Here is a 20,285-nt window from a genome sequence, read left to right on the forward strand (position 1 = left end):
TGTAACTCAAAAAGTCTGTAAGTCAAGCCGTCTGTAACTCAAGGGTCCACTGTAGAAATTCAAAACCTTCTTCAGAAGCACGCAGCACAACCAGTACCGCTAGGACAAGCAAACAACGAGTCCTACTCCCCTACTTTGCAGTACGCAAAAAGGACAGTGGTGTCTGACCTATTCTGGATCTTTGAACTCTGAACTCCTACCTTTGCATGAGAAAATTCTGCATGGTCACAATCAAAAGCATACTCCATCTGCTGCGACGAGGGGACTAGTTCGCAGTCATAGATCTTCAGGACACTTATTTTCATATTTCTATTCATCCTCACCATCAAAAATACCTATGCTTTTATTTTCAAGACACCGCTTATCAATTCTGCGCCCTTCCCTTCGCATTATCTACCGCTCCCTGCAGGTTCACAAAGTGCATGACTCCCATCGCAGCATACCTCCGACTCAACAAGATAGCTGTCTACCCGTATATAGACGATTGGCTAATCATGGCAGATTCCCCTCAACAGGCCATTCAGTAGACACAATTCGTCCTACAAACTCTCAAGCGTCTCGGCCTTCAAATAAATGAGTCCAAGTCCTAGCTTCATCCCTCACAGATAGTAGATTATATAGGCATCACAATCAATTCTGTCACTGCTCGCATTCTTCTCCCCACTCAGCGCATCAGGAAAATTCAACGAGCTGTGCGTCGCTTTTGACCTCACAAAACAGTGTCAGCCCACCATGGTAGCTATTACCTCAGTGAGACGAGCTAGCAAGTTGGGTGCCCTCCGGGCTGACCCTCCTTACCGTCAGTTTTTCCTCGACAAAGTGGTCCTCTACCCGGATACTTCTTTTCTGCCTAAGGTGGTATCTACCTTTCATATCAACCAACCTCTCGTCTTGTCTACTCTCTTTCCCAATCCATCCTCTCTGGTTGAGCGATTGCTTCACAGTTTGGATGTACGCAGGGCTCTTGCGTACAGTGGGGTCTCTACTTAAGAACGTCCCTACTTAAGAACAATTCTACTTAAGAACAGCTCTGTTTGCTAAATTTTGCTTCTACTTGAGAACAGAAATTCTAGATAAGAACAGGAAAAAAAAACTTTCCTGCTCTTTTTTTAACCTTAGGTCATCTTAGGTTAAAAAAAATTCTCCCCCTAGTGGTAGAGTATGTATTAACCAGCTTTGCATTAGTTCCTATGGGAACTAATGCTTCAATGTACGAACGCACCTCTACATAACAAAAAAACAGCCAGAACGGATTAATTGGTTTTCAGTCCATTGCTTCAAAATTAGCTTCGTCAGAAGTGCTTTTAACACTGTTCCCTGACCTAAGAAAAAAAAGAAAAAATATCCCCCTCTAGTGGCAGAAGGCGGAATAGCAGCTTCCCATTAGTTTCTATGGACTGAAAAGAGCAGATAACGGATTAAATGGTTTTCAATGCATTCCTATGGCAAATGCAGATTCTACATAAGAACTTTTCCACTTGAGAACCACCTTCCAATACGGATTAAGTTCTTAAGTAGAGACCCCACTGTACTATGCCTCAAGGACTAAGGACCTCCATCAGTGCTCCAAGTTGTTTGTCTGCTTCTATGGACACCATAAGGGTGCCTCTGCTTCTTCTCAAACCCTGTCCACATGGCTAGCATCTACCATCTCTCTTGCCTATGAGTCAGCAGGCAAGACCCCTCCTGAAGGCATAAGAGGCCATTCTACGCGAGCCATGGCAACCTCTATGGCTCTGCTTCGTGGTGTAGACCTTCCGGACCTCTGTAGAGCTGCAACGTGGTCCAGGGTCTCCACCTTCATAAAACACTACAGGTTGGACCTCTGAGCTAAGAGAGAAGCCAGTTTTGGGAGAGCTGTCCTCACGTCCCTACTTCAGTGACGGCCCCCCTTCCAGTAAGACTGCTCGCTAATCACCCTATCATGTGCATCCACAGAGGCCATGAAGAAGAAGAAGAGGTTACTTACCTGTAACCATAGTTCTTTGAGTGGACCTCTGTGAATTCACACGTCCCGCCCAGCCTCCCCGCTATCCGTTACTGCTTAATTGGCTTTTTGTATCAGAAGAGCTTACCACTGGTGGATAAAATGGAACTGAGGCTTAGGGAAGGCGGAGCATGCACTGTAGGGGCAACACTTAATCAACCTATTTTTTCTCCTAAGCTCTAGAAAGTTCCGAGGAATCCGATACAGGCGCAGACTTGACCCTATCGTGTGAATTCACAGAGGTCCACTCGAAGAACTGTGGTTACAGATAAGTAACCACTTCTTCCATTTGCCATGACGTGATGGGACCAGTTGCCATGATCTTAGTTTTTTTTATGTTGAGCTTCAGACCATTATTTGCGCTCTCCTCTTTCACTCTCATTAAGAGGTTTTTTAATTCCTCCTCACTTTCTGCCATCAGAGTGGTATCGTCTGCATATCAGAGGTTGTTGATATTTTTTCTGGCAATCTTAATTCCGATTTCGGATTCCTCCAGTCTGGCCATTCGCATGATGTATTCTGCATATAAGTTAAATAAGCCAGGGGACAATATACAGCCTTGTCGTACTCCTTTCCCAATTTTGAACCAATCAGTTATTCCATATCCAGTTCTGACTGTTGCTTCCTGTCCCACATATAGATTTCTCAGGAGATATATAAGTTGGTCAGGCACTCCCATTTTTTAAAGGACTTGCCATAATTTGCTGTGGTCCACACAGTCAAAAAGCTTTTTCGTAGTCAATGAACTAGATGTTTTTCTTGAACTCTGGCTTTCTCCATAATCCAGCGCATGTTAGCAATTTGATCTCTAGCTCCTCTGCCCCTTCGAAATCCAACTTGTACTTCTGGGAGTTCTCGGTCCACATGCTGCTGAAGCTTACCTTGGAGGATTTTGAGCATCACCTTGCTAGCGTGTGAAATGAGTGCAATTGTACGTTAGTTGAAGCATTCTTTGGTACCGCCCTTCTTTGGGATTGGGATGTAGACTGATCTTTTCCAGTCCTCTGGCCACTGTAGAGTTTCCCAAACTTGCTGGCATATTGAATGTAGCACCTTAAGAGCATCATCTTTTAAGATTTTAAATAGTTCAACTGGAATGCCATCACCTCCACTGGCCTTGTTGTTAGCCATGCTTTCTACGGCCCACTTGACCTCACTCTCCAGGATGTCTGGCTCAAGGTCAACAACCACACTATCTGTGTTGTCCGGATAGCCAAATCTTTCCGGATTAATCCATCTGTGTATTCTTGCCATCTCTTCTTGATGTCTTCTGCTTCTGTTAGGCCCCTCCCTTTTTTGTCCTTTATCATGTCCATCTTTGCACAAAAGGTTCCTTTAATATCTCCAATTTTCTTGAACAGATCTCTGGTTTTTTCCCTTTCCGTTATTTTCCTCTATTTCTTTGCACTGTTCATTTAAGAAGTCCCTCTTGTCTCTCCTTGCTATTCTTTGGAAATGTGTTCAATTTTCTGTAACTTTCCCTATCTCCCTTGCATTCCCCCCTTCTTTTCTCTGTTATTTGTAAGGTCTCGTTGGACAACCACTTTGCTTTCTTGTATTTCCTTTTCTTTGGGATAGTTTTCGTGCTGTCTCCTGTACAATGTTACGAGCCTCCATCCATAGTTCTTCAGGCATTCTGTTCACAAAATCGAGTTCCTTAAATCTGTTCTTCACTTCCACTGTGTATTCATAAGGGATTTGGTTTAGATTATACCTGACTAGCCCAGTAGTTTTTCCTGCTTTCTTCAGTTTAAGCTTGAATTTTGCTATAAGAAGCTGATGATCAGAGCCACAATCAGCTCCAGGTCTTCTTCTTTTTTTCCGACTGTAGAGAGCTTCTCCACAGAGCTTCTCAATCTGATTTCGGTATTGCCCATCTGGTGATTTCCATGTGTAGAGTCGCCTCTTGTTGGAAAAGAGTGTTTGTGATGACCAGTTTGTTCTCTTGACAAAACTCTATTAGCCTTTGCCCTGCTTTGCTTTGAACTCCAAGGCCAAACTTACTGTTGTTCCTTTTATCTCTTGACTCCCTACTTTATCATTCCAGTCCCCTATAATGAGAAAAACATCTTTCTTTGGTTTTAGTTCTAGAAGGTGTTGTAAGTCTTCATAAAATTGGTCATTTTCAGCCTCTTCAGCATTGGTGATTGGTGCATAAACTTGGATAACTGTGATGTTCAAAGGTCTGCCTTGGATTTGTATTGAAATCATTCTATCATTTTTGAGATTGTATCCCAATACAGTTTTTCCCACTCTTTTGTTGACTATAAGGGCTACTCCATTTCTTCTGTGGGATTCTTGCCCACATTAGTAGATATAATTGTCTGAATTGAATTCGCCCATTCCTGTCCATTTTAGTTTACTGACACCCAGGATATCGATGTTTATTCTTGCCATCTCCTGTTTGACCAAATCCAGCTTACCAAAGTTTGCACCTCTTAGTATTCTTAATTTATTTTTAGTTTATCCATGAGACCTAGCAGGTCCTTTCAAACCAGGAGCTGGTATGAAGACCACCTAACAAATTCCATGTATGAGCAGCCTTGCCACTGTGAGGAAGAGAGCTGTGAAGTCTTTGCAAAGTAACCCTTAATTTTTACCAGTGAATACAAAAAGAAGCAGGAAAGCCCCAAATTTCTGTAAAAAAATTTATGCCTAATGTCTGATACAACGTTTGTCACTTCTTTCCAAAAAGCAGCTCCTTTGAGATATCGCAGCTGTAACAGCCACCTTATACCTCACAAAGGGGCCGTTACGTCACACTCAATCACTCTTCGTTTCCACTGCCACCAACCATTCCCTCAAATAAAGCTTCAGGCCAAAATATGATTTCAAAATAAAAACTTAGGTTTATTGTGTACAAACAAAAGGAATGGTAAATCACTTCAATATAAATAATAAAGCAATCACTATAATAATATAACAGTCACACACACACTCTCACAGACCCTCACTATATAGCACAGTTCTTATCACACAGTATCTCCAAGCCCTATCTGGCCCTATCTCAAAGCCCTATCTGGCCCTATCTGAATCTCTCACACCATTCACTCCCCTTATAAACAACAGCTCCACCCCTTATGTCCCACCCTCCGTCACACCATTGGTAGATGACACACAGCTTCAGCAGTGATGGGCAGGTGATGTCATAGCTGTATGTAACAATACTTCCCCCCTTTAAAAGTTGTTTTGTGGGGGAAAGCTAAGGTGCTTTTCATCCAAAACAACTGGAAACAAAATCAAACATTACATTTTCCCCACATTTCAACACTTACCATTAATATATTAGGCATATTCTTACATAACTATATTATTCAAAATATACTTACACTTATACAATCAATTGCGTATATATATACAGAACAATATTCCAATAACCACATACTGTATTTTCATAACTTATTAAACACAGTTATTAATTTCAAGAGTCCAATTTTTTTCATCTGTCGTCGTCTGGTCTTCGGGATAAGGCGTCAGCAACACAGTTCATAGTCCCTTTGACCACCTTAACCTCAAAGTCATAGTCCTGTAAAATTAAAGCCCACCTCATTAGCTTGCTGTTTGGGGCCTTCATAGTCTTTAACCACATCAGAGGTGAGTGGTCTGTACACAGAATGAAGTGTCTCCCCCAGATGTAAGGCTTCAACTTCTGGACTGCGTACACGATGGCACAACACTCTTTCTCTATGGTTGACAGGTGTTTCTCGCCTTTCTGAAGTTTCTTGCTCAGGTAGGACACAGGATGCTGGTCTCCGTTGTCATCACACTGGCACAGCACGGCTCCTACCCCGGCGTTGGATGCTTCAGTGTAGATGATGAACTCTCTATCAAAGTCTGGAGCACACAACACAGGGTGATTGGTTAACGCCTCCTTCAGCTTCCCGAACACCTCCTCGCAGTCACTGGACCACGGGATGCAGTCATCACTCCTTTTCCCTGTCAGCTCGGTCAACGGTGCTGCAATTTCGCTGAACCTGGGGATAAATTTTCTATAGTATCCCACTAAACCAAGAAAGGATCTAATTTTTTTCTTGGTATTGGGTCTACGCCAATTACATATTGCCTCTACCTTTGCTTCTAAGGGTTTGATTACACCTCCCCCTACCATATGACCCAAATATTTCATCTCGGGGCTACCCAGCTGACATTTACTTGCTTTTACTGTTAACCCCACTGCTTTCAACCGCTGCAGTACTAACTCTAGGTGACATAGGTGATCCTGCCAGGTGTTGCTAAAGATCCCTATATCGTCAATGTAGGCAACTGTAAATGCACTGAGCCCTTGCAGAGTTTTGTCCATCAGCCTTTGGAATGTAGCTGGGGAATTCCTAAGGCCAAAACTGACGACACGAAACTCAAATAACCTGAAAGGGCTACAAAAAGCAGTTTTTTCTTGATCTCTAGGGTCTATCCGCATTTGCCAGAACCCTTTAGTCAAGTCTAAACAGGAAATGTATCGACAACCCCCAATGGTTTCAATCAGGTTGTCAAGTCTGAGCATGGGGTAAGCATCTGGTTTGGTTACTAGATTTAATTTTCTGTAATCCACATAGAACCTAATGCTTCCATCCGGTTTGTCCACCAAAACTATTGGAGCTGACCAAGGGCTAGACGATGGCACAATAATATTTTCTTTTAGCATCTCATCTAGCTCCTTGTGCACCTTGTTCACATAAGGTCCGGTTACTCTGTATGGGGTTACTGCCTGCGGGGGTGCATTTCCAGTATCTATTCTATGCATCACTCCCTTGGCTACACCAGGTTTGCTTTAGAAGACCTGTTGATACTTAGTAACCAACATCTTCAGATCCCTCTGCTGTTCTAGGGTTAGTGCAGGGCTGATCTTCACCTCCTCTGGGTTGAACTTTATTTCACCCCTTCCTTCCCAGTATGGCAAATCATGTTCTTCTTTATCAGCTTCTTTCATTGCAAAAAGCACTCTCTTTTCCTCTCTATAATATGGCTTGATGGCATTTACATGAACTACCCTCTTGCCTAGGTGTTCATCTCCTTCAATAATGTAATTAAGATCACTCAATTTGGAAATGATCCTATAAGGTCCTGCCCAGTTCAATTGTAGTTTGTTCCCCTTGATGGGCCTCAACATCAGCACCTCATCTGCAGGGTTAAACTGTCGTTCCCTAGCCTTTTTATCATACCAAACTTTTTGTTTAATTTTCTGGGCTTGCAGGTTTTCAGCAGCCAACTCTAAATTTCTTTTGAGTTTGTTCATTAATGTGTCTATGTATGAGACTACATGTTGAGGATCTTCTTCTACAATCTGTTCCCAATTTTGCTTAATCAAATCAAGTGGTCCTTTCACTTTTCTCCCGAATAGCAGTTCAAAAGGACTGAACCCGGTACTTTCTTGTGGGACTGATCTGTAGGCATATAGCAATAATTGCAATTTCTGGTCCCAGTTATTTGGGTTTTCTGCTAAATAGGCTTTAATCATTCTCATAAGGGTTCCATTAAATTTTTCTGTTAACCCATTACTCTGCGGATGATATGGGGAAGTTTCTAAATGTTTAATACCACAAATCTGCCATAGTCTCTTCATAAGTTTGGAAGTAAACGATGGTCCTAAGTCAGTTACAATCCCTGAAGCAAAACCCATTCTACTCATATAGCTTAAAAGTGCATCAGCCACTGTATGGGTCTCAATGTTATTCAAAGGAATCGCCTCAGGGTATCTTGTGGCATGGTCAACAATGGTGAAAATAAATCTGTTTCCCCTTTTTGTGACCTTAGGCAACGGTCCTATAATGTCCACGCCAATGCATTTGAAAGGTGTAGAGATTATGGGTAATGGACACAGCTTAGCTTTAGTCCTGTCACGGTTATTACCCTGTCTCTGGCACACATCACATCTCTGACAGAAATTTTTAATTTGTTTTCCTATTTCTGGCCAATAGAAGTTTTGAGTTATTCTCTGCTTGGTCTTATTTATCCCTAAATGTGCAACAAATATATCAGAATGTCCCCTTTCTAAACTCATTTGGCGATATTTAGCAGGCACTACTAACTGGCTTCGAATCTCATGTCCCCCTTTTGAAATGTTCATCAGTGTTTCTCTATACAGCAAACCCTGCTTAATAAGGAACCTTTCAGGGGATTCAGGGGATAATTCCTTGCTTGACACTTTCTCAAAACAACATTTTAAAGTGGGATCTGCTTGCTGCTCCTGGGAAAATACACTGCTTTGGGGTATTTCAAGTGAGAATGCCTCAGCTTATATATTTTCATTTTCTCCCTCCTGAATGTGAGTAACTTTTTCAGCTGCCTCTGTTTGATCTTGTTTTGAATGTGTAAGAACTAACACCCTCTTAACATGCTCAGAGAGGTCTGTCCCAATAAGTACAGCTGAAGGCAGTTGCGAGGAAATTCCTACGCGCCAATTTCCTTGCCAGTCCTTATAACGAACTAACACTTCTTCTACAGGCAAAACAACTATTTCTTCCCCTATTCCTTTAATTGTCATACTTTCATTTGGTATAATGTGATTTTGTGGTATGATATCAGGGTGACACAGTGTAACCTGAGAGCACGTGTCTCTTAATGCTAAATAGTTGTGGTCTAAAATTCCTATATTATCACCAGCTGCTTCAAATAATTGGGGATCAGTTCTTATAAGTAGACAATGTCTTATTTCAGCCACAGGAATATTATCTTCATTAAACTCATCTGTAGTAGAGACCTCTGTTGGCGTTGCTATGGCAACAGACTCCTCCTCCCTTGGTGGAGTTATCTGTCCCTTCTGAATACAGTAAACAGATTTAGTCTTGTTTAAATTCATTTTCTGAGGTAAAATTTCTTTATTTTCTTTTGCCTTATAACATTGGGACGCAATATGCCCTTTTTCATGGCAGATGAAGCAAATTCTATCACTCCATGGACCCTTTCCAGCCCCTTTTTCTTTTCCCTCCAAAATCTGGCTTCTGGCTTGGCCCTGTTCTGAAGGCTTTCCCACAAAATGGCCGCCCACATTCTGCTGGCTTTTAACTTGTCCCTTGGAATATCTAGTGTAGTCCTCCCATGTTTTTCTCATACTCTTTCCCTCAGAATATATAGGCTTTCTGATTTGTGAGATGAAATCTGCAATTTCCCCTGCCTGTTTCAAATCTAGAGGTTTCTTGTCTTTTACCAAATATTTAATTTCACCATGTAGAAGGGAATAAAACTGTTCCAATCCTATATTTTTAAATTACTGAATTGTCTCCACTTTCTCCTGTGCCAACCATTTATCTAAATATTTAGCCAAATTGGCCCCTAACTGTGAGTAAGACTCATCAGGTTTCTTGGTTAGTGTTCTGAACTTTTGCCTCAGATGTTCTGCATTGATGCCATACCTGGCAAACACCAACTTTTTAAATTCAGAATAATCTTTAATCATTTCGATTGGCATCTCGGTGTAAACCTCAGCGAGGCTTCCACTAATTAGAGATCTCAGAATAATCATTTTGTCTGACTCTGACTGAAAAATCAGCACACGCTCTTTCAAAAAGAGTTAAAAATGCTTCTGGACAATCTCCCTGTTTAAAAGTAGGGAATTTCTTTAGATCTGCTTTTGACAACTGCCCTTCTTCAGAGTTGGAATTTCTATTGTTATTGTTCTGGTTCATTAATTCCATTCTCCTGATTTCAAAAGCCATCCTCTCTTTCTCTATCTCAAGTTCTCTCTGTTTCATTCTTTCCTCCATCTCTAGCTGTTTCATTCTGTATTCATGTGCTTGCGCTAACTCAGATTTTCTGAGGTCTGTTAAGTCTTCTCTAGAGGACCTTTCCTCTTGAGCTGAGGAAAATCTTTCCTCTCCCCCACTAATTTCTTCGTCTGAACTAGCTGCCATTTCAGATGGTCTTATTTCAGTTTTTCTACTTCGGGTTAAGGGCATTTTATTTCACCTAAGGCTCCTATATTAACTTTCAAGCCTTGGTTTAAAGCCACTTTTTTCCTGTGCTATTGGTCTGTGTTATAAAGTTGCAGCCTTCTCCAGCACTGTAAGCTAGCAACTGTAACTATGCTTCTGCCCCTTAAGCTGGGCCTCTTGCCAAACAAAGTTTACTTTATTATTCTGCCTCTGGCACCAATCTTGAATTCACACAGCTACCTTGACCTAGGTTTAGCTGTACAAACGGAGTTTCCTCAGCTTTGCTGCCCTTGACCTTTGCTATGTCCCCTCAGAGTTTCCCTAAACTCAGGACACGCTGGTCAAAACACCACATCCTTTGCTTTGGGCCACTCTCCTCACACAAAATGGACTCCACAGAACTCCCCTGTCTCAGTTTTTCACTCTGAAGCTTCAGCGCCCCTCTACTAGGCTTTGTTCCCCTTGAGCCAAGCCCTAGAAGGTGACCCACGCTCTCCACTTCAGATGACCCTAACTGAAGACCCTTGCTCTGGGCACGATTTTGCCAAGGCTTTACTGGAATACTCGTATCCCGCCACTGGACACCAATTTTATTGTAACAGCCACCTTATACCTCACAAAGGGGCCGTTACGTCACACTCAATCACTCTTCGTTTCCACTGCCACCAACCATTCCCTCAAATAAAGCTTCAAGCCAAAGTATGATTTCAAAATAAAAACTTAGGTTTATTGTGTACAAACAAAAGGAATGGTAAATCACTTCAATATAAATAATAAAGCAATCACTATAATAATATAACAGTCACACACACACACTCACAGACCCTCACTATATAGCACAGTTCTTATCACACAGTATCTCCAAGCCCTAACCGTCCCTATCTCAAAGCCCTATCTGGCCCTATCTCAAAGCCCTATCTGGCCCTATCTGAATCTCTCACACCATTCACTCCCCTTATAAACAACAGCTCCACCCCTTATGTCCCACCCTCTGTCACGCGATTGGTAGATGACACACAGCTTCAGCAGTGACGGGCAGGTGATGTCATAGCTGTATGTAACAGCAGCCAATCATTCTTTCTTCCTCACAGCACTGTTGGTACTTGCATGAAAGTTGCCTTACAGATTTGGATAACATTCACAGGACGTTTGTGCACCACTTTGAGAGTTTTCCTTGAGTGATGCTGATCTGGTTTTGAAAGTCTTGTTGATATTAAAAAAGCATTCATACATACAGCCATGGAGAATGTGAAGAGAACAAGCTGCATCCTAAATAAGCATGCCTCCACCATACATTGTATAGATCCAGTAACAGTGACCAGTTTCTACACTGCAACATAAAAACGTCTTTGTGTATGCTGGTTTGGGGGCAGGAAAGGGAATTGTAAAAAAAGTGCATTAGGTTATATTTATTTAAATGTAAAGTAAACAATAGCCTTTGTTTTTCAGGGTGTGGGGAAAAACAAAGTGGTTGACAGATTTCTTCAACTGTTAAATAGACCAAGAGAATACTTGCAATTGCATAGGTGAGAAATACTAGGTAATTGTTTTCATGACTTCGTTATTGGGTTCTTACTGTTACATTAGATTTTTCAAATGTGATTTTCCAGAACTCCTAGTGCATTTAGATTTTGCAAACTATGAACTTGTTAGCATTCATAATGCTAGTTGTTATATCTCTCTCTGTGTGTGTAATGTGAGAATGGCAGGTAGCATGAATATGGGATATAAATGATTCAAATCAATGAATGGGAAGGTAAGGTATTGCATTTTGCTATGTAAGTAGAAGACATCTTCTTGGAATATACCATTGCATATACTGTGCCTTGGAGAGGCATCACTTTTCCCTCTCTAGAAATCACAGTGACAAAATCTAGGCAGCCTAACCCCAGTGTAACTAGACTCCAGGAGTGTATCTAGACTGCACAGTCATGGCAGTTTGTTTCCACTTTAGTTGCTATGGCTCCATCCTGTGGAGTGCTAGGCTCAGTAGTTTGGGGAAGAGCTTTACATTTTCCACTACACTTTAAGAGAATGTGCTAGAGCTCTCTGGTGGAGAATGCCTCTTACCTTAAAAAGGTAAATGTTACCCTTGACAATTGTCCAGTCGTGTGTGACTCTAGGGCAGTGGTTCTTAACCTTGGGTTACTCAGGTGTTTTTGAACTGCAACTCCCAGAAACCCCAGCCAGCACAGCTGATGGTGAAGGCTTCTGGGAGTTGCAGTTCAAAAACACCTGAGTAACCCAAGGTTAAGAACCGCTGCTCTAGGGGACAGTGCTCATCCCTGTCTCCAAGCCGTAGAGCCAGTGTTTGTCCATAGACAGTTTCCATGATCAGGTGGCCAGCACGACTAAACTGAATGCCGTTATCTTCCCACCGTGGTAGTACCTATTTATCTACTCGCGTTTTTACATGCTTTCGAACTGCTAGGTTGGCAGGAGCTGGGACAAGCAACGGGAGCTCACTCTGTCGCGAGGATTCAAACTGCTGATCTTTCGACCTTGCAGCCCAGAGGCTTCACGGTTTAACCTTTGCGGTTTAACCTGTCCCTCCTCATACCTTAGCAAACTAAAAATTCCAGCATTTCATGGGATTCAGCCATGACAGTTAAAGTTAAATCAAACTGGCATTAATATACAGCATAGCTACACCCCAGGGCAGTTCTGACTGAACTAGAATTGTTATTTTCTGTAGATAACATGTGGGATTGGATGCCATTTTTCTATGTCACTTTAGGAACAATGGGCATAATTTCCATCTCTTACTGAACTGTGCAGTGGTAAGAATCTGATAGGATAGGAACTTTGCCAATACAGTGGGGTCTTGACTTGAGAACTTAATCCGTATTGGAAGGCGGTTCTCAAGTCAAAAAGTTCTCAAGTCAAATCTGCATTTCCCATAGGAATGCATTGAAAACCATTTGATCCATATCTGCTCTTTTCCGTCCATAGAAACTAATGGGAAGCTACTATTCCGCCTTCGACTACTGGAGGGGGATATTTTGTTTCTTTTTTTTCTTAGGTCAAGAAAGGTTCAGGGAAGGCAGGGAAAATACAGTCCAGGCAGTACAGTACCAGGCAGTCTGAAGACTGTCTCCCAATCCACTCTCTAAACGCTGGGAGGAGTGAGGAAGCAGACAGGCACCCTTTTCACTGGCCAACAGTTAACTGAAAGTTCACATTTTGCACTTTCCCTGCCTCCCATGTGGTTTTTTTCAGTTCTTAACTCAAATCTAAGTATGTAAGTCAAGTCAATATTTTCCTATGAGAATGGTTCTTAAGTCAAAATGTTCTTAACTCAAGCCGTTCTTAAGTCAAGACCCCACTGTAGGTTTGCCAGGAGTGGATCATTAATCTCCATTCCAAGGTGTGTGGGACAGAGATCCCAAGCTATGTGAGGTATCTTTGTGCAGGGTGAACATCAGAGAAAGGGCAAAAAACCTGTTGATACATTTTGAAGTTCACCTTCACTGAAAATAATTCTCTGCTCGTAGAGGAATATAGAAGTGTGAATATGACATAAGTGCATAAAACCTATTTGAGTGAAGGGGATTCTTGTATTGGAAATGGGTTGAAACTTTCCTCAGTTGTTCAAGAATTGTTTTTAGCAAGTCCTGTTTTGCTTATTTAAATTAGGGATTGCTGTTTTAAAAAGTCATAAGGATATCATTTTCTGACATAACAATAAAATGAACATAAATGCCTTTCCCCATAGCAGTGTTGTTTAGTAATTGAAAATATATCCCATTTCCCCCTAATTTTTAATCTAGTTTACAATAAGGTACTTACATATGTATCAGGGACTGGAAATGTTTGTCCCTTCCAGTATCTAGGATGACAATTCCCTTCATCTAGAAGTTGAATTCCAAAACATTTGAAGGGCCACAGCTGCCATATCCTTGCTGTAGTGCATACTATATTGTGGCCTGGCATCATGACCCTTTGTATCCCAGGTCAAAGTAAGAATGATATTAACTTTGTTGAATGAGTTTGAATAAAACTTGTGTATGTGTTGCACTCTTAGAGACACCACAGTACAAAGTCTTACACTTCAGCCTTCTGTTAAAGACGGTCTTATTATATATGAAGATTCTCCACTCGTAAGTAATTTCTATTTAAGGCACGTTTATACGTTTCAATATATCCTGAAATTTATTCCCCCCCCCCCAATTTCCCAGTGTACTGTAATATGTCAGACGTTAGTTCCTATATTCTTCTTTGGCTTGTCCAGGGAACATTGTGTTGCAACTCTTATTCAGTCTATAACAACAAAAGGAGCCATTATTCTTTCTTACCTGAAAGTACATCTTGCAGACGTTCTATTTTACTTTGTCCACATTGCTATTGTACAACAATTGTACAATAAGTGATTAATAAAAATTACAGGAGGCTCAGATTAGTAACTGCTAAAAACCCACTGCCAGTGTATCCTTTTCTGTGGGTGGAGAGCTAAACCTTTCCTTCCTCCACAGGAACTGTGTTCCTTCATTATCCAGTTAATTGAATACAGTGAATGTGTTTTCTTTAGTAGCTGAAGTGTGAGTGTTTTGTGAATTCTCAGGCAGTGACTATACAAATAAATAGTAGGAGATTTGCTGAGATGGTAAATTGTGTGCATTCCATTTTTTTAACTGATCACATGAAGCAAAGGCCAATGCAAATCAACTGGCTCCATTTTTGTTTCTGAAGCAGAGGTTCTTTTCCCTGCTTCCAGAAGCTTCTACCTTTTTCCAGCCTAAGTGATTTGAACAGTGTTTTCCCTGTGTGATAAACTGTTTCTTTCTCCAAAAGGATAGGGGAGGTAACTGTGGATTGTATTCTGGTGACATACTAAACTGAGTGTGATGTTTTGAGCAGCTGGAACACCCTCCCCTGCGATTGTTCTCCACCAGCAAAAAAGTGTTTTTAAATTGTTTTAAACAAACGGTTGAGTTTAGTGCTAAATCACTTTCTTGGTGCATTGATACATTAGTTTAGCACTAGATCACCTCTGCATAATTAAAAAAATTATAAAAATTGATACGAAATAGAAACAACTCTGATAACCTACATTTTGCAGTGCTTGTGTATGTGTTTCCATGTTATTAAGAATTTTGGAAAACTACCCCTTTTCCTTAACACTACGCAACACTTTAGACAGGCCACTGGCTTTACAATGAACCATAAAAGGAGAAGTGGGGATCGGCAGAGCATGAGGTCAAAGGAAGGGGAGTTGTGGCATGGATCAAACCACAGTGGAATGAGAGACCAGTGTGACACTGGCACCAAAACAATCAGTGGCCTCTGTGTGTGATTATCTAGTATGGACAGAAGAGTGAAATAGGCTGTAAATCAAGTCACAGCCTATGTGGTCTGAGCCTCGATCAGTGTGCAGGTGTCAGGGTAAATTGTGTAGTTTATATATGCTCAAAGTTCATTATGATTTCCATTTCCCCAGGTGAAAGCTGTCAAAAAAGGGCATATTCTAGTTATTGATGAGGCAGACAAGGCACCAACAAATGTTACTTGCATTTTAAAAACATTAGTAGAAAGTGGGGAAATGATTCTATCAGATGGAAGGCGCCTTGTTGCTGGTAAGTGTTCACAAAGGGTAAGATATTACAGCACCTGTGGTTATTGCATTAATAAATACATTGCTGTGTTTAATTTAGCAGATGTGTAGATTGAAATTTCATTCTTCAGGGTACTGGGCTTCCTTTGTTTATTAAGGAGACACAAGAGAGCCCTTTGTTTACATTACATAGCAATGATTCTAACACTGTAAGTCTCAAAATGCTATTGCTGATAAATCCGGTATCAGTTGAACCAAAAGTTTGATGTATGGCATCTGTGAACTATCCCATGAGATCTATAACCATGCCAGATTTTAAATCAGTCTGTTACAAATAGTTACAGGAACAGCAGGCTTAAATAGAGTTGAATATTGACATGTTGGTCTCTTTTACTCCTTTTTCTTACAGGAATTTCATATTTTTCAAGTTGTGGTAAAATGCATTGCTTTATTTTATTCATGCTTTTAATAAAGAAGTGTTGTTCATTAATTTTGCGAATTTCTGAGCAGAAATTTAAAGTTATGTAGGTTTTCCTCATTAAAGCCTCTGGAAGCAACTGCTGACAAAATTGTGTCATGCAGACTCATTTCAGTTCTGAGGCTAGACTATGCCAGTGTTCCAATTCTTTCAGAAGATTCTGTATTATAAATAAATTTAGTGAGCAATTGCTGTGTATTAAGCTATAAAATGTAATTTCACAAGGTAAGTCGATGTGTTACTCTACTTCAAAGGGGGATAGGTTTGCTGCAGATGAAGGTAGTTTCTTCTTTGTGATGTCCATGTACGCACATGAAAAGGTTTTTGCGCCTGTGGGAAAACCAGTCCAGAAAGTTCCAGAGCCTCAAAAACAAAAGTGCCTCTCTGCCTATTCTGCGCATGTGTGGCCCCGCTCTCCTCAGTCCGTTTTTGTCCATCACTGGGATAGCATGAAAACAACTGCTCTGTAGCTTCGGCTTACTTACTTGCAATTTTTTTTGGTAGATAAGTCCTCTACCATTTCCTTGCTACTTTTTGTATCTTTCCTTCCTTTAAGAGCTGCAAAGTGGGGGGGGGGTTAGTTTTAGCTACCCTCCCTCCCTCCCATGGCTTCTAATCCTTTTCAAAGATTTATGGCCTCTGCCTTGATGAAAAAATGTGCTGCTTGTGGCAAAAAAGATTTGCCAGTCTGATGGATATGAGATCTGTTTTTTTCTATTTGGGAGAAGCTCACCTAGTCCAGTACTGTAAGATTTGTAAGAGCTTTACCATCCGTACAGTCAAAAACCGCCAATTTCGACTCTGTTTCTTCCTCTGGAAATAATCCCTCCAGGCCACTGATCTCATTCCTAGAACACATCAGAGCCCCCAAACCACCATTTCCAAGTGGATGAACCAAATGGCTTTGTCATGCTCCTTCGTTCTTGAGCCACTGTTGAGTTTGACAAAGAAATCGGAGCACAGAAGCAAAAAAAATCTAGCGACCTCCGATGTCAAGGCAGTTAAGTGAAAGAAGAAGTGGCAACCTCACAGTGCTGAACCCGCTGTAGCTACCTTGAATCCTCAGTTGCCTATCTGAGAGCCAACCTCTTCCCGTGTCACTGACACCCAATATACAGTCTTCGTTTCAGAGGGTGAGTTCCATAGCCCTTTTGTGCAGAGTGTTGCAGCTTCGCCGAGAGCGCCCTCTCCTCCAACTTCTCTCTAGAAGCAGTCTTCGCCTCCTCTTGAATTTGAGGATGGGCGCCGGTTGAAATCGAGGTCCTGACCAATGATCATATCAGATGGGAAGCCAAAGCAGGGAGGACAAGAGATTGAGATCACACTCAGTTTCACAATCCCCAGTATACCAATATTGCCCACGCTACTGCGGCCTCCCTCACTGGACTCTCCATACTGTGAGGATGTGCAATACACTCGTTTCTTCTACCCACAACAGTTTGTTTATTGTGACAGGGGATGGCCCTCCCCATTGCACAGGAGCCATCACTAATCTTGGGGCAGTAGCAGATCTTGATCCTGTACACGCATTCGTCATTGATCTTGAGAATGATGTACTACCAGCTCTCAGGACTGATCCCCACATCGTGACATCTTTCTTCATTACGGGACTCAAAACTACTCTGTCTCAAGCTTCATCAGGGCATGAATACAAGCCCCAGCAGTCTACTGCACTATGTCTCCAACAAGGGCAGCACCACTGGATTGGATCCCCCCCAGCCCACCCCCTATGCCTTGGCTCTTCACCTTTGCTTTTGCCTCCTCCCAATCCGGATTACAGTATGTGTACTTATCTTCCTGCCTCCTCATGACCTCCATCACCTGCTGGCAACACCTGCAGCCCCTACAAGAGGAAGACAACCAGATGATGCCTTGTCTGAGCCAGAAGAAGAAAGGGAATCTGCTGCTGCCCTGCAATCCTCACCTGGTTCTGACATGCAAAGTGATTACACCTCCTGGTCTTCAAACCAGTACCACCAGTCAAAGACTCAGTTTTTGCCGGGGTCCACAAAAAAGCCAATATCCCCATAGAAATGGCAATGCTTGAAACTCTGACTAACCTCATTATGCAGTCATGGCAAAAGCTTTCCTCAATCCCACTGACATTTCATACGGTTGAGAATTTCCATAGGGTCCAACAGGACAAAGCTAAATTCCTGTTTAAACACCCTGCACCAAACTCCATCATTACTCAGATGGTCCAGATGAGATCCAGTGGTTTCTTCCATGATACTCTGAACAGCAGAGAAAGCCGTACGTTGGACCTCCTCGCTCGCAAGGTTTACTCCTCTGCAGCTCTCCACATTCACCTAGCCAACTACCAGGCTATGATGGGTGTTTACCATCAATTTATTTGGGAAAAGTTCCAGACCATACTTGCTGCTTTGCCAGCAGATAAGAAGTCACTAGCCATTTCCTTTCAACAGGAGGAGCCGCAAATCCTCTCTGCCTGTCATGTGACCAACTGTGCGGCTAAGACCTCATACCATCCAAGACAGATGGCTGTCCAGTCATTTCTTTAAAACCTCCAGTGATGGGGCAGCCACAACATCGGGAGACAAGCTGTTCCACTGCTTAATGGTTCTCACCATCAGGAAATTCCTCATTATTTCCAGGTTGGATCTCCCTCTGAAGAGTTTCCACCCATTGGTTCTTGTCCTACCCTCAGGTACAACATGGAATAAATCAGTGCCTGCTTCCCTGTGGCAACCCTTCAGGTATTGGAAGACTGCTATCATGTATCCCCTCAGTCTTCTCTTCGTTAAACTAAACATATCTAGTTCTTTTAGTCGTTCTTCACAGATTTTAGCCTCCTTATCATCTTTGTTGCTTCAGTCCCCTTAATCATCTTTGTTGCTCTTCTCTGCACCCCTTCCAGGGCCACAGCGTCTTTTTTTTGTATTGTGGTGACTAGAACTGGACACAGTACTCCAAGTGCAGCCTCACCAGCATGGTATAGAGTGGTACTATTGTTTTGTGTGATCTTGATGCTATCCCCCTGTTGATGCAGCCTAGAACCATGTTGGCTTTCTTGGCAGCTGCAGCACACTGCTGACTCATCCAAGATAGCAGTTTTGACATGCTCCAGCCCAAGCTCAACGCACACATTTTCCCACCTCCACTCCCCCTTACCTCCATGGCTGCAGACATATGCTTGGTGCCATTCCTAGGGCGTTGTCATAAGACATAAGTGTTACATACAGCACTGATGTTACCTGTCTGTCATGGGTTTGGAGGGAAAGTTCCATCCTATGGGGAGTGGAAGGCGGGACATCAGGAGGAGAGGCTGTACGGTATATATATGTGGAGCGTGTGAGGAGAAGCTGGAGAGGAGAGCTGAGAGAAGAAGCTTGAGTGGGAGTCTGTGTGTCAGACAGGGTACTACTGTGTGTCAGTCAGTACCAACCTGATAGGTTCAGGTGTCTGTATGGTTAGCCAGAACTGATAGGTTCAGGGTCTGTGCTTCAAGTTAAGTGTTCTGTGTGAACCAAACTGTGTGTATGTATGATTGAGACTAAGCCACGTTACTGTATCTTATTCACTTGATCCTTTTATTTTTCCCTGTGTGTTATTTAATAAACCTTGTTCTTTTATTTGTTAAAAATCCATCCCTGGTCTGTGTGACTTCTTATAGGGAATGGTTGGTGGCAGCTTAGTGAAACTGTGGCATATCCCAGTAGGTCTGGGTTTGTCACATTGATTGGTGTCCAGCGTGTGGGATACGACTGGTCCAGTTGTCCAGTGGTCCAGCAAAGCCTTGGCAAGTGTGCCCAGAGCAAGGGGGGTCTAGTCAGGGACAATCTGAGGCGCGTAGGTAATCTTCTAGGTGTACCTCACGGGGAGGTGCGCTAGTGGAAGAACGTGCCAACTGGGGACTAGATTAGGGAGCTCTGAGGCAGCCTGTTTTGGCGGGAAAAAGGCTGAGGCAAAACTGTGTAAAGTAGAAGTGATTTAGCCTGCCTGTTGCGAGGCCTAGCAGAGGGGGGTAGACTCTGGCTCGCAACTGTTGCAAGTTAGTGCTGAAGAACAGCAGTAATCTATAGAAAGCTGGTTCTGAGGCAAAAGAAAAAAAAAAGTGGTCGCTTTATTTTGAGGCTTGACTTTTGAAAGCAGCCTGTTCTGGGGGGGGGGGATTATGCCCTTGACTCGAAGCCAAATGGCAGAAATGGGTGAAGTGAAAGACCCCCAGGTAGACCAAGGTTCTGAGGATGAATTTGGCTCAGTGCAAGGTGACAGCACGGGAGAACAGAACCCAGAACTCAGAAAATTGCTCATAGCCCAACAGCATGAACTGAGGATGAGGCAATTGGAAAAAGAAGAAAGATTAGAGAGAGAGAGAATGGAAATGGAGAGGGAATTGCAGAAAGAGAAAATGGCGTTTGAGTTAAGAAAATTGGAACT

The 20,285-nt window shown here is 42.3% G+C and overlaps 1 protein-coding gene across 1 annotated transcript in view; it reads left to right on the plus strand.

Moving 5' to 3' along the window:
• Nucleotides 1-20,285, plus strand: part of VWA8 (von Willebrand factor A domain containing 8) — a 187,363-nt gene that overhangs the window by 64,731 nt on the left and 102,347 nt on the right. Inside the window, exons 21-23 of the mRNA XM_072994764.2 lie at nt 11,305-11,381; nt 13,880-13,955; nt 15,293-15,428. Of these exons, the coding sequence (XP_072850865.2) occupies nt 11,305-11,381; nt 13,880-13,955; nt 15,293-15,428 (289 nt within the window). The remainder of the gene's footprint in view (nt 1-11,304; nt 11,382-13,879; nt 13,956-15,292; nt 15,429-20,285) is intronic.

This window comes from Pogona vitticeps, chromosome 3 (assembly GCF_051106095.1).
Source record: "Pogona vitticeps strain Pit_001003342236 chromosome 3, PviZW2.1, whole genome shotgun sequence".
NCBI lineage: Eukaryota > Metazoa > Chordata > Lepidosauria > Squamata > Agamidae > Pogona > Pogona vitticeps.